We start from the raw sequence: 27134 nt of genomic DNA, 5'->3' as shown, positions 1-27134 counted from the left end.
AGGCTGGCCTGTTACAGGTGGAATTGGGCATTGCTGTCAGCCTAGCAGTTTGAGTTTGTTCCTGCCTTCCCGGTCCATTCCATGGGGATGGCACTGAATGGACACTCAGAGTATGCATCCTGAGCACATGCCTTTTCTCACCCGATCCTGCCACCCAAACTTGATTGGACTTGTTTGCTGAAGGAGGGTTGGAGCAGAGGTGACACCTCTTAACTCCTCCCATCCCAACCTCTATTGATTCATAGGTCTTTCAGCTATTTCTTAGCATCCCAACCATCTGAAATGGTTACCAGTTGGGGCCCCTGGGTGGCACAGTTGGTTAGGCACCTGACTCTTGGTTTTGGCTCAGGGCTGATCTCAATATTGTAAGATCAAGTCCTGAGTCAGGCTCTGTGCTCACTGAGTCTGCTTGAGTTTCTCTCCCCTGGCTATGCATGCTCTCTCTCTCTCTCTCTCTCAAATAAAATCTTGAAATTGTTTCCCTTTGCTTTTTTTTTTTTTTTTTAAAGATTTTATTTACTTATTTGACAGATCACAAGCAGAGAGGCCAATGTGGGGCTTGATCCCAGGACCCTGGTCACCACCTGAGCTGAAGACAGAGGCTTAACCCACTGAGCCACCCAGGTGCCCCTGCCTCTTTTTTTTTTTTTTTTAATTTTATTCATTTATTTGAGAGAGAGAGCAGAATCAGGGGGAATGGCAGAGGGAGAGGGAGAGTGGACTTAACGCTGGGGCTCGATCCCAGGACTTTGGGATTATGACCTGAGCTGAAGGCAGACTCTTAACTGACTGAGCCACCTGGTGCCCCAAGTTACCCTTTGCTTTTAAATCCCATTTTGAAACTATTGCCAGAGTGGAGTGGACAGTGGGGGCTATCTGTGCCCAGCTACAGCTCTCTGACTTAACATACAGAGGTAGTATGGAGCTGGGGGAAATCAGGCCCTGTATAAAAGCTGAGGAGCCAGATGTTCACTTTCACAGCTCTCCTGGAAGACTGGAAGGGCAGATAGAGATTAAAATGAAGACCAAACTCCATTTAAAGTGCATTACAGCTCAGGAACTAGCTCCCCCTGGGCAGGAGAAGGGAGGAAACGGCACAAGAGGCCACATCTCTCCTTCCTTATCTAGGGCCACATGTCTCTCTCCCAGCTTTGTGAAGGGTGATTTACACCCCTGGCTGGAATGACTCTTTCTGGGCTGATTACATCGGCAAATGCCCCCCAGAGGCCACAGCAGGCTGGCCATATTCAGAAGCAGCAGCCAATAAATCTCAGAGGTTTATATTGCACTTCTCAATACCCTCCTCCTGGCCCTCTGCCAGGCCTCTGCACAAGTGAGGAGAGGGTTTGGGCTGCAGGGGTTGGAGGTGAAACCCTCCACTTCCTTTTATCATCCTCTCTCTTCCTAAGCACTTAGTTATTCTTCCAAGTCATTGTGTCTCTGTTTTTACCCTGGGAGCTCTTGGGAATCAACCCTACCCCCCCCAAAATACCCTTACCCTTGTGGGTAGAAATCCTGGGCTCTGAGCAAAGCTGTGTTTCTACCTCCCTGTTTAATCTTAGTAGAGTAGGTTGCTTTCTGAAACATACCTGAAGATGAGGAGGCTCCTAAAGTGGTCTTTCTAGCCACCTTCCTCAGCAATCCTGTCGTTCCTCCAGGTAATTCTCTAACCTGAACAGAGTTTAATCCTTCCACTCTCCCTCATGACAGTGAATTTTGGAGGAAGCTAGTCTGGCGTTAAGTCCTGGGATCTGGCCGCAGGACTGTCCTCAGCACAGCCATTTCACCTGTCTGGGACTTATTTGCAGAATCATAGGTTAATGGTAACAGCCCAAGCTTACCCTTGAAGTTCTTCAACGGGTAATGGAGGCATGGATGTGCAAATTCTAAGAGGAAAAATAAATACTAGAAGTGAAACTGCCCTTATGCTGACTTGCCCAGCTTTTGCTATAAGATTTCACTTGTTCCTGGAGGGGGTGGGGGTCCAGCAAATAAGAAATGGTGCTTTTCTTGGTAAATACTTGGGCCCACGAGATGGGGACTCTCCGGAGGCAGCTGCCGCAATTGTCTTGGGCAGAATTCTCTAACGGAAGTGGGCAGCGGCGCGCAGGTGGGCAGGCTCGGGTAGAGCACCCTCTTGCACGCGGTCGCCGGGGCACCTAACTTGGCTCATCCCCACCCCCGCGGCCCTCTGCCTAGAGTAGAAGCGGCGTTGTGGTGCGTCCGAGCGCTTCGGAGTTGGAGGGCGGCGCCCAGGACCCTGGTGGGAGAGTGTCGGTGCTACGCGGGAGGAAGGGCGGGAGGCAGCGTTGGAGGAGCCCCGATCGCAGAACCTCTGGGCGAGGAGCGAGGAGAGCTCGGCGCCCGGCGCTGGCACAGCGTCTCGGACGCGGAAGGCTGGCGTGAGGACCAAGCCATGGCGCGTCCTCCAAACCCGCGAACACTGCCGCCCGCGCTCCTGCTCCTGATGCTGGTATCTCTGCGGCTCCGAGCCGGTGAGTGTCGTTTGTGAGTCCACCGGCCGGTTCCGGCCGGGGCGTTAGGGGGAGGAAAGGGGAGCATAGACCGGGTGCCGGTCACAGGTGTCCATCTGTCGGAGGAAGGAAGCCCAGGGTGCTAGGAAGGAGGTACCTTGAACGCATAATGCAGTTTTTGAACTATTATAGATTGAATGCCAGCCATGGCCGGGACACCCACGCATCTCCCGTTTCCACCCCCCCCCCCACCCAGTCCCGCCTCGTCCCTCTTTTGAGGAGCGTCTGCACAGACATAGAACAGTTGCACCCAGGCCACTTCCCCGACAGCATCTCTAGAAGGCGGGAAGAATCAGAAGCAGGACAGCCTTTTGCTGCTCACTGGCTTCAAGTCTTCCACTCCCTGTAAGGACTGGGGAAGTGGACTCTAGGTACAGATGAAGAAAGAGAAGTTTTTGTTTGAACTGACTTCTCACAAATTAGGGTTGTAATCTGCTGCTAGAACTTGCTAACATTATTTGAGAATATTTCTTGTCACCAACCTACTTCCACCCACCCCCCTTTCAGGACATATTTTTATTGTTTTAATTGGAGCAGAAGACTTGCTACAGGGGATGATGGCTCAGCACAGTGCCTTGCCCTATTATAGATACATAAAAGGTACTTTGTGGAATATATAGTTCAAGGTCTGGTTTTAGGACCATGCCATTCCCCGGACAATGGTAGCCTGGGATCCATGATCTCAGGGAACATGCCCATGACCTTTGGGAGTGGGATGAATGCATGGAATCTTATTATGAGACTCTTGCATAGAGCCCGAGTGGGGGAAATCCTGAGGCAGTGATCACACATGGACCCATCAGCTAGGGCCATAAAGTAGTACTGGAGGAATACAATCTTGACTGCAAGACAGGTATGGAAGAAGAGAGGGAAAGCGCTGGTTTGTCCAGATTGACTCCATCAGTAAATCAGGGCAGCAAAGTATCATTGGTCTGATTTGACTTCCCAGAAAATTTCACTAACCCTAATGGTATAGCTGCACATCAAGATCAGGGTAAACATTAAACACCTTCCTAATTAATCAGTTATGTAGCAAGTTCCCCCTTGTTATGATGAAATTTAACATTGCCCCTACTTTTCTTTTGTTGAGCTGTGATTGCTCCTAAATCCACCTCTGTTCAGACTCAGTGAACCATCAGCTATGAAATAGGAGAGATTTACTTCTGACAATTGTTGTGACTCAATATTTAGTCCAGTTTTAACAATGAGGCTTAGACTTGTTACATCTCTTTCATTAGGCACTTATTGGTACCTACCAGAAGTAACCTCTTAAACATTTAGTATTTCTCACACTGCTTAAATCCCTGTTTCCCTTTTGGTAAAGATAAATATCTTATGCCTTCCCTAAATTTTTTTTGAAATTTAAAAGCTTTTTTCATCTTCCACATATGTAATGATCAAATATGCTTTTTTTTTTTTTTTTTTTTTTTTAAGATTTTATTTATTTGTCAGAGAGAGCAAGCGAGAGCGAGCACAGGCAGACAGAGTGGAAGGCAGAGTCAGACGGAGAAGCAGGCTCCCTGCGGAGCAAGGAGCCCGATATGGGACTCGATCCCAGGACGCCGGGACCATGACCCGAGCCGAAGGCAGCTGCTTAACCAACTGAGCCACCCAGGCGCCCCCAAATATGCTTTTTTGAACCACGCATTACCTTTGTAAATTCTGATACAGCCCTTAAAGGGGCCTAACGCATCTCTTCCCTCCTTTGAGAAACACTGGTTTAATCCAAACTCCTTACCTTACATTTGGGCAACTAAAGTTCAGAAAGTGAAGGCACGGGGTGCCTGGGTGGCTCAGTGGGTTAAAGCCTCTGCCTCGGCTCAGGTCATGATCCTGGGGTCCTGGGATCGAGCCCCACATCGGGCTCTCTGCTGAGCGAAGAGCCTGTTCCCCCTTTCTCTCTGCCTGCCTCTCTGCCTTCTTGTGATCTCTGTCTGTCAAATAAATGAACAAAATCTTTAAAAAGAAAGAAAGGAAGGAAGGAAGAAAGAAAGAAAGAGAAGGCAGAACTGGGACTAAGGTGAATGAGTGAAGGGGGGGTACCAAGAAACAGTAGTCAAGATAAAAAGTATTTTAATGCAGTATTTTTTATTTTATTTATTTATTTTAAAAGATTTTATTCATTTGACAGACAAAGATCACAAGTAGGCAGAGAGGCAGGCAGAGAGAGAAGGGGAAGCAGGCTCCCCACTGAACAGAGAGCCCGATGTGGGGCTCAATCCCAGGACCCTGAGATCATGACCTGAGCCGAAGGCAGAGGCTTTAATCCTCTGAGCCACCCAGGTGCCCCAATGCAGTATTTTTTTTTTAAAGATTTTATTTATTTATTTGACAGAGATCACAAGTAGGCAGAGAGGCAGGCAGAGAGAAAGAGAGAGGGAAGCGGGCTCCCCGCTGAGCAGAGAGCCCAATGTGGGGTTGATCCCAGGACCCTGGGATCATGACCTGAGCTGAAGGCAGAGGCTTTAACCCACTGAGCCACCCAGGTGCCCCAATGCAGTATTTTTAAAATATATTTCAGGTTTTTTTTTTTTTTTTTAAAGTAATCTCTGGGTCCAACATGGGGCTCCACCAACTGAGCCAGCCAGGTGCCCTTCAGTGTAGTATTTTTAAAAAATCAAAATTTTTTAAATTAAAAAAATTTTAAACAACTGCCTTCAGCTCGGGTCATGATCCTGGAGTCCCAGGATCGAGTCCTGGATCAGGCTCCCTGCTCAGTGGGAGCCTGCTTCTCCCCTCTCATGCTCTTTCTCTCTCATTCTCACTCTCTCAAATAAATAAATAAAATCTTTTTTAAAAATTTAAAAAAATCAAAATCAGTGCTCGCTTCAGCAGCACTTACACTAAAAATCAAAATCAATGTTCCCCCCAAAATCCATGGTGAGCGAAATGTAAAAAATTTAAATAAAGAGTGATAATGCCATGCTGAAGCTTATTAGATCCTGAAGCAAAAGGTGTGATCAATACTACTGATACTGCTTTTGTTTGTGCATTGGGTATGACCAGTTCTTAGGGTGCGTCCTATTTGCCAGTGAACTTGGTAAAACTCAGATTCCTAGGCATTATCACCAGAGACTCTGATTCAGTAGTTCTGGGATGAGGTCAGAAATCTGCATTTTTAAAAAAGGTTTTTATTTATTTTCTTATTTAGAGAGAGAGATAGTGAGAGAGAGCATGAGAGCATGAGAGGAGAGAAAGTCAGAGGGAGAAGCAGACTTCCTGTGGAGCTGGGAGCCTGATGTGGGACTGGTGCCTGACGCAAAACTTGATCCCGCTTTGGGATCATGACCTGAGCTGAAGGCAGTTGCTTAACCAACTGAGCCAACCAAGCACCCTAGAAATCTGCATTTTAATAAGTAATCTACTTGATTATTCAATTGTAAAAGAAGGTTGAACTAACTAAACTCAGGCTCCTCCTAATTTTGGTACTTTGTTTTTTTTTTTTTTTTCTTTAGTATTTTATTTATTCATTTGGGTGGGGACACAAGCGATGGGGAGGGGCAGAGGGAGAGGAGAGGGAGAAGCAGGCTCCTCTGACCCAGCAGGGAGCCCGATATGGGGCTCCATCCCAGGACCCATAAGCTAAAGGCAAATGCTTAACCGACTGAGCCACCCAGGTGCCCTGGCACTTTGATTCTAACTAGAAGGAAGGTGTTCAGAGAAGTTACAGAGGTGGCTCACAGAATTACTCTATTATTTGTTTATCTCTTAAATAGTAGAAACTCATAAAAAAACAAGCATTGTACTAGGCACTGGCAACAGAGTAGTGTTAAGATACATGTGGAAGTCTAGACAGAGATAATCAATAAAAACTCAAATTTAAAAGATCAAGTGATGGGGCGCCTGGGTGGCTCAGTGGGTTAAAGCCTCTGCCTTCAGCTCAGGTCATGATCCCAGGGTCCTGGGATCCAGCCCCACATTGGGCTTCTCTGCTCAGCAGGGAGCCTGCTTCCTCCTATCTCTTTGCCTGCTTCTCTGCCTGCTTGTGATCTCTGTCTGTCAAATAAATAAATAAAATCTTAAAAAAAAAAAAAAAGATCAAGTGATGAAAGTGCTATGCAGAGTTTTGGAGTAATGATGTAGTAGAGTAGCTTGGGGGTTATTTTACATTGGTTTGTTAGAGATGGTCTTTCTGTGGTGACATTTAATCTGAAAAGTGAATTACCAGAAAGGGCCAGCCACATGAAGATTGGGAGAAGAGCATTCCAAGCAGAAAGAAAGGCTATGGATAAAACACTAAGGTTGACACAGGCTTGTCTGATTCAGTGGCAACAGAAAGAAGGCTGGTGTGGGTGAAAGGAAGTGGGAGAGGAAGAGAGGGCTAGGAAGTAAGTGCATGGGAACTGTTGCAAGAATTTAAGCAGAGAAATGAGATGATCTCATTTATAGTATTTAAGAGATGATCCCATATAATGCCCAATTGCCATTAGAATTATGTTATATTCACACAATGGAATGATATACAGTAAGAAAAATAAAAATAAGATAGTTACAACCATACTTAATAGTGTGTGTGAGGATGCTTGTGTGGCTCAATCAGTTAAGCATCTGCCTTCAGGTCATGATCCCGGGGTCCTAGGATTGAGTCCCACATCAAGGCTCCTTGCACAGTGTGGAGCCTGCTTCTCCCTTTGCCTGCCATTCCCCCTGCTTGTCTGTGTGCACTGTCTCTCTCTCCCCCTCAAATGAATAAATAAACAAAATCTTTAAAAAAAAAAAGTGTGGGTGAACTAAGCATAATATCGAGCAAGAGAAACCAAGACACCAAAAGCACATATTGTATGATGGAATATCGAGCAAGAGAAACCAAGACACCAAAAGCACATATTGTATGATGGAAAAGCAGACAAAACTAATCTCTAATGTTAGAAATCAAGACATTGGTTTCCAAGGAATTGGTTTCCTTCAGGGGGTTGGTGACTGGCAGAGGGCTTCTCGAGTACTGGTAATGTTCTGGTTCTTTATCTGAGGTCTGGTTTCACAGTATATTCAATTTGTAATTCATTGTACTGAACATTTTGATTAGTGCATGTTTCTGAATGTTGTACTTCAATGAAAAATTATTACCAAACATGATATACAAATGACAAAATGCACAAAATATGCTCAACATCATAAGTCTTTAGGGAAATCCAAATGAAAACCACAGTAATATGCCACCTCACACCTGTAAGGATGGCTGGTTAAAAGAAAACACAAAAGAGAAAATAACAAGAGTTGGCAAGTTTGTGGAGAAATTGGAACGTTTGTACAATGCTAATAGGAATGACAAATGGTACAACCACTGTGGAAAACAATTGGGTGGTTCCTCAAAAAGTTAAACAGAATTACCATATGACCCAGCAATTCGACTGGTAAATATATACCTAAAAGAATTTTATACAGGAATTCGAGCAAATACTTCTACATGAATGTTCAGAGAAGCCCTGTTCACAATAACCAAAGGCTGGAAACAACCCAAATGTCCATCAACTGGTGTATAGATAAACAAAACATGGGCTAGCCATACAATGAAATATTACTTCATCTGTAAAAAATGAAGTTCTGGTATATGCTACCATGTAGATGAACCACAAAAAGCAATATGTTAGGTAAAAGAAGCCAAATATAAAAGATGACCTATTTTATGATTCCATTTGTATGAAATATCTAGAAATGGGTAAATCTGTAGAGACAGAAGTTAGGATTGGTGGTTGCCAGAGACTAGAGGGGAGGGAAATATAGAGTGACTGTTTCATTGGTATGGTTTTCCTTTTGGGATAACAAGAATATATTGGAGTTGGATAGATGTGATGGTTGTACAACATTGTGAATGTACTGAATGTCACTTAGTTATGCCCTTTAAGCTCGTTAATTTTATGTTGCATGAATTTCACTGAAAGTGGTTTCCAACCTAAAAAATTGTCATTCAAAAAGGTGGCTGCAAACAACAAAATGGTAGTTACATTAGGTGAAGGATGTATTAACTAATCTTATTGAGTTGATCACTTCACAATATGTACATGAATCAAATCATCACATTGCACACCTAAAGCTTATACAATGTCAATCACATCTCGACAAAGCTACAAAACAAAACAAAAAATGGCTGAATGGTATGGGAGAATAAATTTGGAAGATGGACAGGGAGACCAATAAAGAGTCTTGGAAGGCAGCGCCTGGGTGGCTCAGTGGGTTAAGCCTCTGCCTTCGGCTCAGGTCATGATCTCAGGGTCCTGGGACTGAGCCCCGCATCAGGCTCTCTGCTCAGCGGGGAGCCTGCTTCCCCCTCTCTCTCTGCCTCTCTGCCTACTTGTGGTCTCTGTCTGTCAAATAAATAAATAAAATTTTTAAAAAAAGAGTCTTGGAAGTAGTTCGAACAGGAATTGATGGTAGTTTGAGCTAAGGAGGTGGTGATAGATGTGGAGAGAAGTGGACAGTTTCCTGATATATTGTGGAGTTGGTAGGACTTGTTTGATTGAACAGGAAAGAGAAGAATTAAAAATGACTCCTAGAAGTTTAACCATGCAAAAATGATGACATAATGGCGTTCTGGTACCCTTTGATAGGGATGCTAAGTCCTAGGTTGTAGGGTCTTCCATGAGGGCTGAACTATAACCAGCCTTAGTATTCTTGAGTGACAGAATCAATAAAAGCTCCCAAACTCCAACACTAACCCATTCCCCCTGGAAGATATTTTTAAGTGACTTTTAATGGAAGCTTCAGAGTTGTTAACTGTCACTCCCAAGCACGTTTGTCAACTCTGGTTATGATAACCAAAGGCTGGAAACAACCCAAATGTCCATCAACTGGTGTATAGATAAACAACCCTGCCCATGCATTGCTCTGCCAAGGGTCCTCTTCCCTGTGCCTGGCAAGGTCACCAGGCTCAGCTTCAAATAGTAATCCCCCTCCTTCTCCCAGGAGCCTTTCTTCATACCACCTCTTCTTGGATCTGATCTATTCTGTCCAAATTGTGACAGCTACAGATTCTTGACTTCTGCTGGACTTTTCTCCCTATTTCTTCCTAAAGGCTTTTGTGCCACCCTAAGACTTTCCTGCCCAAGAGTTTGTGTGTGTGTGTGTGTGTGTGTGTGTGTGTGTGTGTGTGTGTGTTTTAAGATTTTATTCATTTATTTGTCAGAGAGAAAGAAAGAGAGTGAGAGCACAAGCAGGGAGAGTGGCAGTCAGGGGAAGAAGCAGGCTCCCTGCCCAGCAGGGAGCCCAATGTGGGACTTGATCTGAGGATCCTGGGATCATGATCTGAGCCTAGGGCAGATATTCAACCAACAGAGCCACCCAGGCATCCCCTGCCCAAGGTTTTGTCTTGAATCCTCCCTACCCTGCCTTGCAATTTGTTAATCCCGGTCCGCTACTCTGACCTCATGTGCGCCTCACCTGGTCTTTCTCCCTCCACAACAGACCCCCTTCCTACTGAGGGCCGGCTGATGAACAACTGTATCCAGGCCAGGAGGAAGTGCCAGGTTGATCCTATTTGCAGTGCTGCCTACCACCACCTGAATTCCTGCACCTCTAGTGTAAGCACCCCATTACCCGCACAGGAGCTTTTGGTCCCTGAGGAGTGCAGGGAGGCAGCACAGCACCTGAGGAATAGCTCTCTGATGAGCTGCACATGCCACCGCCGCATGAAGAACCAAGTTGCCTGCCTGGACATCTACTGGACCGTTCACCTTGCCCGCAGCCTTGGTGAGGTCCCCATCATAGAATGAACTAAGTTAAGGAATTTGGCTCTCATGGGTTGTCATTTAATCCTGCAGAATATAGGCCAGATGGGTAGACTCTGACTGGGATGGTAAAGAAGCTCTGCATATAACATCAGTAAGAAGTAGAGGGATGACTTGACAGTATCCTTCTGGGTACCTACAACACTGCCCTCTCTTCTCCCTTCTTCCCTCTTTCTTACCTGGTCACATGTAGCTGCCTCTTGGCAGAACTCTGAACCAGCCTGAGGCCCAACCTGGGCAATTCATGGAGCAGAAGGGTGTGGACAGGACATGGAGGAGAATGGTCTTAACCCATTCAGAGATTCCAAATAAAACATAATCCATAAGTTCTGAGAGGGTGGGGGTGGGCAGTGTCCTGCTCCTGCCTTTAACAGGAAGGATACTCATTAACCAGACAGAATGCAGTAAGAGAGAAGACACTGGAATAGCCAAAGAGAGAGGACCTTCCTCTGACTCTTTACAGAGACAGCTTTCGGTATTAGTCCACTTTTACAGGACTACACCAAAATAACAGAACAGTGACTTGTAAAACAAAGGTTTAGTTCTCGCTCATATTCTGTCTTAGCTGTGTCATCTGTCCTCTTCATTTTCAAATCCAGGTTGAAGGTACAGCCTCCGTCTAGGAAGTTCTTTGATTACAGCAGAGGGAAATAAATAATGACAGAATCGCTTGATGTTTTTAAAAGCTTCTACTTAGACGTTACATGAAATACTTATGCTCACATTCCATGAACAAAGCAGATCCCATAGCCAAGCCTGACCTCCCTGGTGAGGGGGAAGTATACTCCCATAAGAGACCCTGAAAATCACATGGCAATAAGTGAGGATGTATAATCTTACAGGGAGGGCAAAGTACTACTATACAATCTACCATAGTTCACTATTTGGTTAAAACACTCATTTCTCTCTCTTCCACAAGGAAAATGTATCAACCTCCTTCCTTTTCATCTTTTCTTTCTTTCAGATTTATTCTTAAGTAATCTCTACACCAAACATGGGGCTTGAACTCATGACCCCAGATCAAGAGAGTTGCATGCTCTTCCAACTGAGCCAGTCAGATGCGTATCACCCCACTTTCTAAGGAAGATACCCTAAAGTTTCTAGCCAAACAGTGTATCAGGCTCCCAGTCTAGGATCTTGGGAAAATTTCTCTGTCAGGTCTGGATATAACTCCTCTTGATCTAGCTACCTATGGACAAAGAGGACAGGTCATATGCCTCCAGTATGTACTCTGAATATAACAGTGGGGCAGCGATGGGAGACCATAGCGAATACTCTCAGGAAGGCGAGGAATGGGATGCACACAGCAGCCATTGCTTCATAGTGGTTCTGAGGTCCCACCACATAACCATTGTAAGGGCCATCTTCTCTTGGTAGTAGGCTTTACTCTTTAATAAGGATCTGCTTTTGTTCCTTAGAAGAGTTGCTTTATCTATTGTTCTCTAGGGCTCTTGGCCCAGCCCCCCTACCCTGGCAGGTCCTTCCTTTCCCATTATTTTCTTTGGCCATGTCTGAGAAGGATTGTGGAGACTCCCAACTCCTTGAGGAGTGAACACCATTTTCTGCTTGCTTGCTTGCTACCTGAGGAATGCTGGGACTTTTAAGGCTCCAGTAGAATCTATTTGAATCCAGGCTGGTGGCTTTTAGCAATACAGCTCTCTCAAAACTTAATTGCTTTCTATATCTTTGGTTTCTGTCACCTCATGTGCTAGTAGCCTTTCCAAAAATTCTTTTCAAGACGTGTCTCTTTCTAGACCTAATTAGAAGCATTTTTGTTCTTACCAGGCTTCTGTGGGAGAGCCACTACCCTAGTCTTTTTTCTCCAAACATATTTGTCTAACTGGCAGGATTTATTGATACCATCTTAATCATTGAGAGATCTCCACAAAGAGCATGATAGCCATATCATTGAATTAGTGTTTCCCCTAGGGCTGAGTTGTAATCATCCTTATTACTCAAAGCATCTCTCAATTTTATCTTTTACTATTTGAATAAAAAGTATGCAAAAGCAGTTGCATCTCTTAATCCTACAAATCCTCAAATTTCTGGATTGTTTTTCTTTTTGCTCCCTATTTGCAAACTGGTCACTTCTCTGATCTTTTATCTTTCTTGTAGTACCTTGCAAAATGCAGGCAATAGCAATCAAGACATATTAGAAACTTCTGCTTCTCAGCTTCTTTTCCTTAAAGCACAATCTCATTCAGTACATCTTTCTTCCAGGTTATTGCAGGCAACAATTTTACCAAATGCATTGCTACTGCATATTCCATACCCCTGGAACAGCTTATTCACCATCCACTCACTGCCCAGTCCCAACGCCCAAACCACACATTTTAGGTTTTTTGTTGTTACTGCCGTACTCACTTCTAGATACCAGTTACTTTTTTTTTTTTTTTAAGATTTTATTTATTTATTTGACAGAGATCACAAGTAAGCAGAGAGGCAGGCAGAGAGAGGGGGGAAGCAGGCTCCCTGCTAGGCAGAGAGCCCAATGTGGGGCTCGATCCCAGGACCTCGGGATCATGACCTGAGCCGAAGGCAGAGGCTTACCCCACTGAGTCACCCAGGTGCCCCACCAGTTATGTTTTTAATAAGAATTTGTTAGTTTATGCTGCAATAAAAACCAATCAACCCCCACATATATGGCCTTCCACAACAAAACTTTCATTTTTGTTCATGTTATACATCTGCTGTGGGGTTCCTTGAGCTAGCTTTGTCTTTTCTCTACCTGTCTTCTTTCTAGGACCCAGGCTGGTAAAGGGAAAAGAACAGCAGCAGGACAATGTGATGGTTCTTAAAATGCCACCTCAGATGTGATTTATGTCACTTCAGCTCACAATCCACAAACTAAAGCAAGTCACATGGGTGACCCTTACAGTAGGGTGTGGAGGTATACTCTTATAGAGAGCCTGAAAGTCACATGGCAAAGGGGTGAGAGGGCCATGGTGTACAGTCCTCTGGGTGGGTAGCCATTATATAACTGGAAACAGTAGTAAATTTACCATATATTTTTAAAAGATTTTATTTATTTATTTGACAGACAGAGATCACAAGTAGTCAGAGAGGCAGGCAGAGAGAGAGGAGGAAACAGGCTCCTGCTGAGCACAGAGCCTGATGCGGGGCTGGATCCCAGGACCCTGAGATTATGACCTGAGCGGAAGGCAGAGGCTTTAACCCACTGAGCCACCCAGGCGCCCCAATTTACCATACTTTTTGTTCCTTATCTTCCACATGTGCTAATTGGTTCTCTTTCAGAACTTCCCCAGAGGGTGGCTCAGTGGGTTGTCTCTGTCTTTGGCTCAGGTCACGATCTCAGGATCTTAGGATCGAGCCCCACATCAGCTCTGCTCAGCAGCGAGTCTGCTTCCCCCACCCCTCTATGCCTACTTGTGATCTCTCTCTTTCTGTCAAATAAATAAATAAAAACTTAAAAAAAAAAAAAAAAGAACTTCCCCAGAGACTTCTCCCTGGATCCTTTTGCCTTCCTTAATTTTCCCTTGGGAGCTTTCATGTCTTCCCAAATATACAGACCATCCTTTCCAATTTTCTTGACATCATCCATATTTCTTCCCTCCTAAAGATGCTTTCTCAAAGGCAATTTGGGTGACCCCTTGCACTCTCTCACCCCTGTCTTCCAACAAGATTAATTAGCCAATGCTTACTGAGTACCTACCATGTGTATGAGTTATGCAATGACTTTATAAGACCTATTATGCCCTCTTAAGGAGCCCACAGCACCCTGAGGGTGACTGGGAAAGGTATGTTTCCTCTGAGATCATTGTCTCTTCCAGAGTTCTCTGCTTTTCTCATTCAGGTTCAATTTGGGATCCAGCCTCACTTCCACTTCCTCGGTGTGCGATGCATCTCCATAGGTACATGGTCAGGCCTAGAACAGAGTCTACTATAGCTCCTTCCTCAACAGTAAGAGAAAACAAGACAATCCCCTTGCCTGCTTATGTACGCACAGGCCCTATGCGTAGTGGTTAGGAGTTGAAACTCTGGTATCTGTCCAGGTTTCAAGTCCCAGCCTCTGTGAGCCTGAGCCAGTGACTTAACCTTTCTCAGCTTCTTTCTTCTTTTCTACCCAAAAGCAGCTAGGAGGTCTGAGATTGAATTTTTTTCTTCTTCTTCACTGATGCCGTGGTGCCCAGTGCACAGTGTAGTCAACAAATAGTAGCTTTGTTATTATCATTAAACCCAGTGAATTCACTGAGCCCAGCCTCTACCTTTATGGTCTTGCTTTTTTTCTCACCTCTAAACAGCTTGCAACTAGTTAGGTAGAGGCTGTGCTTTTCCTTTTTTCCACAGGGCTTTGAGGGCTGACGCAGCAGGCCCAGTCCCTCCTGCTCCCACCCCCCAGCCCAGTCCTCAGGATTCTTGTCACCTTGTCTCTAGGTGACTTTGAACTGGATGTTTCCCCCTATGAAGACGCAGTGACCAGAAAACCCTGGAAAATGGATCTCAGCAAACTGAACATGCTCAAACCAGGTGTGGACAGCAAGCTGGGGCGGGGGCACGAGGGGTGGGCCTGGACCCTAGAGGAAGGGTTGTTGGTGGGGAACACAAACTAGAGGGTGAGTTGGGGGAGAGTTCTAGTCTGCCAGATAACTAAAGAAGCATTTTGTCAGGATGGAGGCATGCTGTGATCTTATGAGTCAACAAAGAGCAATAGGTATTAGGGAGGCATTTGAAGGGAGGCCATTAGGGCTCCTGGGTTCCAAAAGATGGGTCTCTACAAAGGGTTTGATGGAGTGGCAGCAGGCCCAGAAAAAATATGCTGAAGTGAAGTATTTACCCTTATTCTAGGCAGCCAGGAAAGTAGCTTTTTGTCCCTGAAGACTAGGAAATTGCTTGTTTTCAAACCATTCTAATGGGATGGGTGAGGTGTTGGGCAGGGAAAATGATGAGAGAGAATGTGACTCCTCAGGGGTGACTCCGGGTGGGAGCCATCGGTCTGGCAAGGACTAAAATGCATGTTTTTCAGGAAAGTGGGGCTGTTGTGTTAATTGGAAAGGAGGAGCACACACGCATGCACTTGCTTTTTTTTTTTTTTTAAGATTTTATTTATTTATTTGACAGAGATCACAAGTAAGCAGAGAGGCAGGCAGAGAGAGAGAGAGAGGGAAGCAGGCTCCCTGCTGAGCAGAGAGCCTGATGCAGGACTCGATCCCAGGACCCTGAGATCATGACCTGAGCCTAAGGCAGTGGCTTAACCCACTGAGCCACCCAGAAGCCCCTGCACTTGCTTTTTGAGAAGGATGTGAGCTTTGTTGTACATTCAGTCCTATATATCGGAAATAGAATTTTCAGAGAAAAGCATGGAGATTTATAGATAAACTCTTAGTTACAAGGAATCTGGGAATAATCTGTTCCAGTCACCCCATTGTTCTGACTGCTAGAATTGCTGTTATAGTAATAGGACCATAATTTCCCAAAACTCAGAATTATGGGGAGATTTTATGCATGTATCAATCATTAAAGACAGACAGGTGTTATTAAAACTGGGCAAAATTGATGCAAAACAAAACAAAAATTCTAAATAGAATTTGGTTGCATCCGTTTCTGTGGTTCAGAAAGTGCTTTAGAATGTTATGGGATCTCTAGATAATGGTTTCCACCATGAGATGTCTTCACTCACTGCATGGGACTGAGGAAGGAGTTTCAGGTGAGCTTTCTGGCCACTTCAATTCTAGATAAGTAAGTGTGATAGATAGATAAATAGATAGCTTCTGTTCCTTTTATTTATTATTATTATTATTATTATTATTATTATTATTACTATTATACCTAGGCAAGCTGAGGAATAAGATGGGGAAAGCTAACAAATACCGATATAGTTTATGGGTACGGGGAAAGCCATGGATTAGTAGTGGTCGTATTCGGGATAGTCCTCGCTTTCCTCCTATCCCCAGCACTGTCCTTGTTAAATCGGAGGGTTGCAGGGGTTCCTAGCAAAACTGGGCTGCACGTTTGCACGGAAGACTGGTGACTTGGTGCCCTTCTCCCCCCAGACTCAGACCTCTGCCTCAAATTCGCCATGCTGTGCACTCTTAATGACAAGTGTGACCGGCTGCGCAAGGCCTATGGGGAGGCGTGCTCGGGGTCCCGCTGCCAACGCCCCACCTGCCTCCGGCAGCTCCGCGCCTTCTTTGAGAAGGCGTCGGAGCCCCACTCTCAGGGCCTGCTGCTGTGCCCGTGCGCACCGGCCGATCAGGGCTGCGGACAACGCAGGCGCAACACCATCGCTCCCAGCTGCGCGCTGCCGTCGGGGGCCCCCAACTGCTTGGAGCTGCGGCGCGTCTGCATCTCTGACCCGCTGTGCAGGTGCTGGTGCCAGGTGTGGGCGGGCAGGGTGGGCGAGGGCAACGTGCACACCGCTCCTGGCCGGCTGGCTGCCTTTCTGTGCGGGTTTGGGTTTGCTGCCCAGAGACCGTGGAAAGACTTCACCCCGTAGTTCCCTTCAGTATTTCCTGAAACCCTTTTCTCAAAAACAAAAAAACCAAGAAACCTTTGTGCAAAAAGTTCGGAAAATATAAAAAATACAAAAGCGCCCTCAAAATCCATCACCTGAAGATGATCTACATCCTTTGGGGAGGGTTTCCTTCCAGCCTTTTTTGTATACAGATAAACAAAACGATATTCTAGAAATATATTTGTACCTTTTTTTTTTTTTTTTAATTTATGTGTATATCTCATGGGCATTTTTCTTTGGAAGCAGTATAGGATAGTAGTGCCCACAGGCTCCGGAGTCAGATCTGAATTTAAAATCTGAGGCTGTGTGACTTTGAGCCCATCACTTGAACCTAAAACTCCATCACTTAACCTAGCGTTCCTCTTAGTCCTCTGTAAAAAGTGGGATAATAATACAGATCTCACGGGATTTTGGTGAGAGTTAAATTGCATAATTTATGCAGGGTAAGTGCTCAATAAATGGTGGTGCTTATTTTGTCTTTTACTATCCTTGGACAACTTGATTTTTAAATGCCTGCATTGTATTCTGTTTTATGGATGCCCCATACTTTGTTTAATCCTTCCTCTATTGCTGGATATTTAGTTGATTTCTTTTTTTTTTTTTTTTTTTTTTTTTTTTTTAAAGATTTATTTATTTGACAGAGAGAAATCACAAGTAGACAGAGAGGCAGCCAGAGAGAGAGAGAGGGAAGCAGGCTCCCTGCTGAGCAGAGAGCCCGATGCGGGACTCGATCCCAGGACCCTGAGATCATGACCTGAGCCGAAGGCAGCAGCTTAATCCACTGAGCCACCCAGGCGCCCTAGTTGATTTCTTTATTGCTATAAATAATGCTACAATAAATATCACCCTTGTTCATTTTTGTGCACAAATCTAATTATTACTTAGGACATGTTGCTACAAATGCCAGTACCAAATCAAAGTACATGACGATTTGTAAGATGTTTGATACATATTCTGCAGAAATTCTGATCTGGCTTTCCTCTGCCTCTTCAGGATAAAACACTCATCATACTGAAGTTATCATCCATTTAAGTAGCATTTACTGACAACAAGAGTCACCCCAACCTTGTTTTGCAGCCTGGTTCTAACCCTTATTTCTCTGTAACCTTGAGCCTAATGTCTCTGAGCCCCACTTCCTTCTTCTCTAAAATATTACACACAAGCTCTCAATCATTGATACACCATCACTTACTGAGGTGCAACAGAACATTCCAGATGTCTGCGAGCATACATGGGGCTGATTGGTGAGACTGGGGGCCACGTGAAGGGACTAGGGGCTGTTTGAGGTGCTTACTATGTATTAACTCATGTAAACTGTCAAGAACCCTGTAAGATAGATGGTATTGTTTTTTTCTATCATCTTCACTTGACAAAGAAGCAACCGGAGCAGAGAAAGTTTACACAGCTTGTTGAGGTTCATCCAGGTAGTAAGTCAGGAGGTTTGGAGTGAAGTCGGCCTAATGTTCAGCTACACCACCTCTTGTGCTAACTATGTAGCAAGTGCTGGGCTAGTTGACTAAGAAGCTGTCCTTCCAAGGAATTTGCATTTGGGTGGGAGTGACGTAGAAATAAACCTGGCAAAATGTAAAGAAAATCACAGAAGTATGTACAGAAAAAAACACACTTATAATTCTATCACCTGAAGATAACCAGCTTTACCTATCATAGGATCTATGTGAATAATAACAATATATGACATTTTTTTAAGATTTTATTTATTTATTTGACAGAGAGAAATCACAAGTAGGCAGAGAGGCAGGCAGAGAGAGAGAGGAGGAAGCAGGCTCCCTGCTGAGCAGAGAGCCCGACGCAGGACTCGATCCCAGGACCCTGAGATCATGACCCGAGCCGAAGGCAGTGGCCTAAGCCACTGAGCCACCCAGGCGCCCCAATATATGACATTTTTAAAAAAGATTTTATTTATTATTTATTTGACAGAGATCACAAGTAGGCAGAGAGGCAGGCAGAGAAAGGAAGGGAAGCAGGCTCCCTGCTGAGCAGAGAGCCCAGTGTAATGCGGGGATGGGGGGGCTCGATGCAGGGCTCTATCCCAGGACGCTGGGATCATAACCTGAGTGGAAGGCAGAAGCTTTAACCCACTGAGCCACCCAGGCGCCCCAATATCTGACATTTAATGAACACTTGGTATGTACCAACCACTATGCTAAATGCTGTATATGCAATCTCTTATTTCATCCTCACAAAAACCCATGAGGAAGTACTGTTTTCTTTTTTTTTTTTTAAGGATTTTACTTTTTATTTGAGACAGAGAGAGGGAGAGAATGGGGGTGAGCAAAGGGAGAGGGAAGAGCAGACTGCCTGATGCAGGGCTAGATCCCATGACCCTGAATCATGACCTGAGCCAAAATTAAGAGTCAGATGCTCAACAAACTAAGCCACCTAGGCGCCCCAGTCCTGTTTTCATTTCTATTCACAGTTGAGAAAACTAAGTTTAAAGAAGCTGCCTAAAATCTCATAGCTAGGTATTATGGAGCCCATATTCAAAGTGGTATGCTGTGAGGAATGGTGTGATAGTGCATTTAATTGTGACAAGAATAGGCTTCACTGAGGGGGAAGCCCTGGGCCAGGCCCTGAAAATAGGAGGCTCTGGCATGAAGATGGGTATGTCTGCTAAAGGGGTTGCCAGGGGGAAGGCTGCAGACCAGACCTTCAATGAAGACACTTAAAATTTCCCTTCTTCCAGATCTCGCCTGGTGGATTTTCAAACCCACTGCCATCCTCTGGACATCTTAGGGACCTGTGCAACAGAACATTCCAGATGTCTGCGAGCATACATGGGGCTGATTGGTGAGACTGGGGGCCACGTGAAGGGAGCCCACAGGGTGGGCAGCTGTGGGGGTCAGAATGCTCTGGAGATTGAACCCAGATAGAGCAGTCCTGAGACAAGTGTCAGAGAGTGGGGGTGGAGTCTGGGTCGGCCGAGGCCCTGACAATCCTCTCTTCACTCCACAGGGACTGCCATGACTCCCAACTTTGTCAGCAATGTGAACACCAGTGTTGCCTTAAGTTGCACTTGCCGAGGTAGTGGCAACCTGCAGGATGAGTGCGAGCAGCTGGAAGAATCCTTCTCCCACAACCCCTGCCTCAGTGAGTGTGTTCATCTGCTTCCAGCCCCCATGGGTCTGTCAGCTGGATCCAGGCAGAGGAAAAGAGTGGTCCACCCTGGTTCCATCCATCTGCTGCAGACATCTTCTGCCCCCTCCTCAGCATAGGTTTACATCCCCTCCAGTCTGGGCCTTCTTCCTTCTCCCATTCCCTGAATGACCGACCCCCAAGCTTCCTGTTCCATCTGTCTTGGCCCCAGGGACACTCTCTATCTCAAGGAATAAGCAAGCAGAATGAGACAATAGCCCACTCCCCGCTGCCCTGCTATATGCCAGGGTCCCTTCCATGGGAGCCTGAGAAATCTCTGTCATTTGCCTGCTTGCATTTTACCTTCTCTCCTCTCCTCAGTGGAGGCCATTGCAGCTAAGATGCGTTTTCACAGCCAACTCTTCTCTCAGGACTGGGAAGACTCCACCTTTCCTGTGATGGAGCGCCAGGTAGGGCCTCCTCTATTACACACGTCTTACCTTTACTGGACTATCTGGAGGAAACCCAAAGAAGGGGATAGAGGGTGTGACCTCTCTGTGGTCATGAATACCATAGACCTCTAATGGATACCTCAGGGGAGGGGGCAAGGCCTTGACTGAGGCCAAGGTAAGGAACAGGGTAGAGCTGACTCCATTCCATTTCTTTTACAGAACAAAAACCCTGCTCTGAGACCACAGCCATGGGTGTCCTCTCTTTTCTTCTGTACGCTTCCCTTGATTCTGTTCCTGAGCCTCTGGTAACTGGACTTCCTCTGGGCCCCTTTGCCCTCTACCATACCCAGCCTGACCCGCAGCCTGCAAGGGCTAAGGAAAGAGCAGCATCAGGAAGGAGGTGCAGTAAACAACATGGCGACCCTGGCTGCACACTCATATCCAGCTGACTCCAGATGGGGCCATAGTAGAAACTGACTGAGTTCTCAATCCCTCTGCTTCTGACTCAGGCTGCCCTTCCTTAGGACTTGGTGACCATGGTTTAGTCCTATCTTTTGGTGGAGACCACCTCTACAAAGCTCTCTCCTAATCCCTTCCTTCTGCCCACCAGAATCACCCAGGCTCTAGCCAATCAGTCATTCTCTATTGCATTCTCCAGGTAGGCAGGGCTGGATGTTCTGATGGGAACCTAGAAAGACATTCCCCATGGTGAGGAAGGCTTGGGCAAGACTCCTACCCCTTTGTCAGCAGGAGATGAGAACCTGCTGCCTACCCTTCCTGGGGATCCTGCAGAGCATTTGAGCATCAGGGAGCCAGAGCATTTGGGTCTGGCTTTCTTCCTGCTCCTGTCCCAAAGTACTCCCAGCCACTTGCATCATGATTAAATATTTGTCTTAAAGACTTTGCTCTTTTCCTACTTTCTCACATTGTGAATTTATACAGAATTAAGGGTGTTGTGGACACAAGAGTAGAGGCCAAGTGAGACAGCAACCCTGCCACCGGAAGCTGTGTGACTTCCAGCAAGTCTCTCAACCTCTCTGTGTACTTGACATGGAGTTGGAAGAACAGACAGCTTATGGGAAGCTGTTGACTTTGTATCTGTCCCAGATCCAGCTATTTCTAGAATACTGTCTGGGATTTGCCACAGCAGCTAAGAGGGGAGTGTCCTTAGCCTACCAAAACATTTATGGAGCACGTTTTTTGTTTGCTCCAGACCATAATGGGGGCCAGAGGAAAGGAGAGACTGGCCCTTGATCTCATTTGCAATCCTGTTGGGATAAGGAAACAAAGTAGTTGGGAAAATATATTTATAGAGCTGTGGATGTTTGCCTATTAATTCATTCACTCATTCTTTCCATAAGGATCTCATGAGGGCTGGCTCTCAGGCACTGTGCTGGATGTAGGAGATTCTGAAGTAATAATTCAGATCCTGTTTCAAGTCTTTTACATACCATAGCAGGGGTGTAGACAAGACAAGAAGAAGGAGGTAGTATGATGAGTTATTATAATAATAACCCTCACTTATCAAGTTCCTACTACATGCATTAATTCATTCTCCAACATTTGACTTTGTCAGTTACTAGCTATATGACCTCAGGCTCATCCTTTCTAGACCTCGCTATCTACATCTGTAACACAAAAAAGCATAGAACCCAGTTCATAAGGAATGAGATAATCCATGTGAAAGCATTGGGACTGACACATAGTAAGAATTGAATAAAGGTAGCAATTATAGTAAGTGGTTTTTGTAGATTTGGACGATACAGACAATTATAAAGAAGAAAGTAAAATCTTTAAAATCCCACCCACAAACTGCCGAATGCTCTCTGCATATCTGCACATGAGAATTGGTGGGTATGTATAATTTTATGTAAATGGGGTATCCTTGTGTGAGGCACAGATACCTTTCAGCATGCCTAAATGGAGCTCGAACTGCATCACCCTTTTTATCAGCTGCAGAACACAGACTTGTGTGGATGTGTATTCCTTCATATGTGGTTTATTTAACCAGATGGATATTTTGACTGTCTTCCCATTCTTCTCCCAACCAAGTTTTAAGGTGGTGAGGAGGTGACTGGGGGTGGAATGTGTGTAGTTGTTGTCAGAATGGTGGGTGAAATAGGGAAGCCTCTCCTTAAATGTTCTTGTATCCCCTCCCCCGCATAGTCCACCCTGCTCCCAGGAAATGCTTGGCCAGCGTGCAGCCCTGCAAACTTCAGTGAGGGCCCTGGGTAGACCTTCCCTTACTTCCCCTCCCAGGAAGATCTCTGAGCTGGCAAAGCCTCTCCATTTGCTTTGGCTCCATTAGCCTGGGGCTGGGGGTGTGAATGGTACAGTCATTCCTTGCTAAGTGCTTGAATTAGACTAATAGGTCATCTGTGCTTTTCTCTGAAGAAGGTCCAAATTTCTGGTAAACAACCAGACCACTCCCTGAGCCCAGGGCCCAGAGCCAAGACCTGGGGTGGGGGCACAGTGGCTGGACAAAAGCTTTTAATGGTGTGCTGGCTGAGTGGAATGGTGAATGCCATTAGACTAGCTCCTGGGTAACAAGGAGGGAAGGGCCAAGGGCTGCAGTGGTAAATAGCGAGTGCTGAATTACAGGCTTCTCCACAGTCTGGGGGTAGAACAGACTGTCTTTTAAGTGAATATCTTCATACTCACCTATTCAGTCATTCATTCATTCAACAAACCTTTAGCAAGCCTTTGCTCTGTGCCAGGTTATGAGTATTTTTCAAGACCTTTCCCTGACCATTGATGGGCTATCACTGTGGTGAAGGGGCAGCCCAGGACTCTAACAGCTGGACCTCAATTGTTTATATCAATTTTAATGGTTTTGGTTGGCAAGTTTTTGGCTTTCTATTTCTAGAAAAGCTTATAAGCATGAGAGATTTATGCTCGTTTTGTTCTCTATGTATATTTAAGTTAGATAATAGTAAAAAATACTTAAAACCAATTAAAAAAAATTCATGTTCTTTTGAGGACTGGAAATAATACTTGGTACAGCATCTGATAGAGGATGAGTATTCAGTAATGAGTAGGTATTACTGTTACTGCCTCTGGGAGGGGATCTCTGGGTACCAGGTGTTCTGGAGCAGGGGAGTGATGGTGCTGGGTCTCCTTCCAATTGTGGGTTGAATTCTAGATGGGGCTGCCCCTGGGACATTCACTATTCAAACTCTGAACTCCAAGGGAAGCCAGAGCTCTGGGTCTGTATCTCTGGTCTGAGGAACCTTGGGTAAGAAGACATGGAGTCAAAGAAAGTAAATTTCTTTAAAAGATTTTATTTATTTATTTGAGAGACAGAATGAATGAGAGAGAGAACATGGTGGGGGTGTGAGGGCGGAGGTCAGAGGGAGAAGCAGACTCTCCGCTGAGCCCAGAGCCTGATGCAGGACTCGATCCTGGGTTTCTAGGATTATGACCTGAGCTAAAAGGCAGCTGCCTAACCAACTGAGCCACTCAGGCACCCCAAAGAAAGTCAGTGTCTTAGTCAGGGATCTTTTGGCTAACAGAATCATTGGAATTACCTAGTAAAAGGGATAAGTCATGTACTCCAATCCCAGGAAATTCAGCCAGGCCTTGTACTGAGAATGGTGAGTTGGGAGCCAGTCTTGATTGGCCCTCTGTTGAAGGCCTAGACATCTTGAACCATCTACTTCATTCTCTCTGAAGACCAGCTTCTTGTGCATGACCTTACAAGTCTAGCGAATTCACCTTAAATGATCTCCCATCTTAGTTCCAAATTCACAGAAAATCTGATTGTCTGTGCACAGGATCTCGACTGGCCTTCCTGGATCAAGGTACAGTCCCAGGCCTACCAGCTTGGTAAAGGAAACAGAGCCACATACTACTAAAGTAATTACAGGGTCTCAGGTCAGTTAGTGGAGGGCATTTCTCAGAGAACACAGTGTGGCTCAGCAGAACCCCCAAAGGCATAGACTCTTGTCCGGGAATTGGGGTGGATCTTAATCACCCAAAGCCCAGCTTTGCTTCTTTAGTGGCTTCCTTCTTGGCCTTGGAGTATCTTCTCTGAGCTTCCTTTTTGGATACCCTGAAGCTTTCCCATCCCTGAAGGGATGGGAATGTAGGAACACATGCCAGTTGCTGTGGTCCTTTGGGTCTGAGAAGTACGCTTGGAGCTAGATCTGAGTAGCAGTTCTTTATGGCTGCAGAAAGAGGCTTTGCTAGATTTTTGTTTCTGGCAGTTGAAAAGGAAGGCAAAGTGAAGGGGATCAGAGTATGCCATTCCAAAATATGGCACTTTGGCGTGAAGATTATTTTGAGCTGAAGGCAGTAGAGAAGCAACAGATGCAGGAAGAGTTTTGTGTCCTCCCCTTAACAGCCTGAAAGCAGGGCGTAATTGAAGATGGGGAGTCAACACCAAGATGAGTTTGTATAAGCAGACCTTCCTAAAATAGCCCTTCTCTTCCATTAGTTCCCCTATATATTTCCTACTCGCTTCTCTACAATTTATTGCCCTTTGGCCCCAAACCCTCTTTACTTTGTTAGAAGGGCACATAAGACACCTGATCTAACTCTGGGTCTTATTTGAGTTTCACTTCTTTTCTGTAAACTCCCATGCAGGTAGGTATTAATAGAAGTTTTGTCTTTTCTCCTGTTAATCTGCCTTTTGTTAGTTTAATTCACAGGCTTCCAGATACTGAACATAGAGGGCAAAAGAAAAGACTTTTCCCCCCTGATGAAAGCATTGCTGTTTCTTTGGCTGATAACTCTCCATCTTCAACTCTACATTCCATCCAACCAACAATCATGGTCTCTCACCCTTTCCTTTCCTGGGATCCCGGTTGTCAGAAATTCCAGTCTCTTTTCAGTATCTCTGCTTCTTTCAGGAGGAAGCCTCTTCACATCTGGAACTTGGGAGACTTGGTCCAGTAAGATTCCTCTTTCACATATGGAGCTGGTCAAGGCCTTGAGTGGCATACTGTGGGGGTGGGTCTAAAGGTGGAAGAGAGCCAAAAAAATATTAACAACTCACATTTATTAAGAGCCACATGTATGCAAAGCATGATGCTGATGGCTTAATGAGCATTACCTCATTTACTTTTCAGAACGGTCCCACTTTTTCCCCCATTTTACGCGGGGGCTTAAGAAGGCCAAGCAACTTGTCCAGGAATATAGGGCTGACAAGTGACTGATGCAGGAATCAGACCTCAATCTCCCTGACTCCCAGGCATGATCTTTGATCCAAATCACTTTTGTGTAGTGTTGGGGTGAGACCTTATGTTCTGAATTACAACAGAGGCTACGAAGAGGAGTGTGGGATAAGGGGGAGGAGCTCTTTTAGGATGTAGATATGGTTTCCTGGAAAAGAAGATATTTGGGCTGGACCTTGGAGAATGAGTAGGATTAATTCGGCAGAAAGCAGGGAAGGGCACCCCCCAAAACCACAGTGAGCAAACACAGAGACTGGAAAGTGCAGGAAGTGTTGAAATAATGACAAGTAGTGTGCTGTGACTGGAGTTCTGTGAGGGAAGGTGCTCCCAGGTCTTACTATCACTCATCCCCCCACCTGGCTGTCCTGGGAGAGGGGTCTTCTACACAAACACATCCAACTGCAGAGCTGCTATTGTGAAAGGCAGGAATCCTGGAGAACTGATGTGAAGAGTTCTGGCCTGGCATGCTTGGCATCCCTGGCCATTGGGAGCTCCATGGTGCCTTGACCCCTCGGTGACTCCCAGGACACAGAGGTCAGTCTGTGGGGGTGAGAGGATGAAGTGAGCCTGTGTCTGGGCTGGGAACAGTGCAAGGAGAAAGGAAGAGCCCATCCCCCAGAGGGGGGTACAGGAAAGAGCCCCTTCCTGTACTGATCCTGCTTCCATTCCTGTGGTCAGCTTAAGTATCAGGGTGTTTGTTCTGGGAGTATGGTCTTCCCAGACTTTGGTTGGCTTTGGGGTTCCTAAGGAGGCTTCCTCCTGTTGAGCACCCACTGGTAGCCAGGTAGGGCAGGCCATAGGTTGGCACAGAGATGAAGACAAGTTTTGTGGTAGAGACAGACAAGTTATAAAGACACAATTATTTGAGTACTTGGTATGTGTCAAACAGCGCACTAAGACCTTTACATGTACATCTTTTTTAAAGCTGAGCTGCCTCAGGGGCTCGTCTCCACATGGTATCAATCTGGCATCCACAATATCTGAAGCAAATTTAAATAATTATTGCACCATCTCTTGGAAAAAATACACAGCAAAACTTAAAATCCTCTTTCCCCGTCTGTCTCTGCATTGTATATACAAAACAGCCATCTCTGCACAATCTTTTCTCTTTCTGCATGCTCCTCGATAGAGGTTTATTCCATGAATAAATAGTTAATATTTTATCTCACGTGTATAATCCAGTTGAAACTTCCTCACAGCCCTCCGAAGGCAGGCACTGTTATCCCCATTTTACAGATGGGGAAGCAGATGTCTAGAAGTTAATTCTTGCCTAGGGTCCCACAGCTAATCACTGGCAAGTGCATTTGATCCAGAGTCTAGGAGACTGCTTAGGAAGGGACAGTCCATTTATGAGGGTCTTCATTTGGAGGAGGCAGCATTTGAGTAGAACCTTAAAGGATAAGAGAAGCTCAATAGACAGAGATGGGCAACAGAAGTGTTTTAGGAAGGAAGGGACACTCAAGAGATAAGCACATCACACACTGTGATGTTTGGAGAGAGGCAATCTTGTCCCTTTCCCCCCTCAAGCCTCCCTCTTAACAGTGGTGGGCCTGGCATTTAGGACGCTTGCCTCATTTCCCAACTTTTGCCCCAGGCCGATTTTGCCTGTGCCCTTTAACAGCCTCTATCACAAAGCCGCCTTGTGGCTTCTGAAAGAGACCATCTGATTCAGGCTGGCTCCCTAT

General features: G+C 45.5%; 1 protein-coding gene across 1 annotated transcript; it reads left to right on the top strand.

Annotated features, from left to right (window-relative positions):
• The first annotated feature begins 682 nt into the window (after nt 1–682).
• GFRA3 (GDNF family receptor alpha 3) lies at nt 683–21663 on the top strand. Its single transcript, XM_059174676.1, has 8 exons — nt 683–2495; nt 9936–10220; nt 14654–14746; nt 16270–16582; nt 19435–19538; nt 19704–19838; nt 20205–20293; nt 20495–21663. Exons 1-8 carry the CDS (start codon nt 2417–2419, stop codon nt 20582–20584), a joined length of 1188 nt encoding a protein of 395 aa, XP_059030659.1. The 5' UTR covers nt 683–2416; the 3' UTR covers nt 20585–21663.
• Nucleotides 21664–27134: the final 5471 nt, after the last annotated feature.

The sequence above is a fragment of the Mustela lutreola genome, chromosome 5 (assembly GCF_030435805.1).
Source record: "Mustela lutreola isolate mMusLut2 chromosome 5, mMusLut2.pri, whole genome shotgun sequence".
NCBI lineage: Eukaryota > Metazoa > Chordata > Mammalia > Carnivora > Mustelidae > Mustela > Mustela lutreola.
This window is presented reverse-complemented; position numbering and strand designations above follow the sequence as displayed.

Excerpts from the sequence above, each read along its gene's own strand:
- GFRA3 (XM_059174676.1), top strand. The coding sequence starts at position 2,417 with ATGGCGCGTCCTCCAAACCCGCGAACACTGCCGCCCGCGCTCCTGCTC. Across the intron at positions 14,747-16,269 it reads ACTGAACATGCTCAAACCAG|ACTCAGACCTCTGCCTCAAA; the intron begins GTGTGGACAGCA and ends TTCTCCCCCCAG. Across the intron at positions 20,294-20,494 it reads TTCCTGTGATGGAGCGCCAG|AACAAAAACCCTGCTCTGAG; the intron begins GTAGGGCCTCCT and ends TTTCTTTTACAG.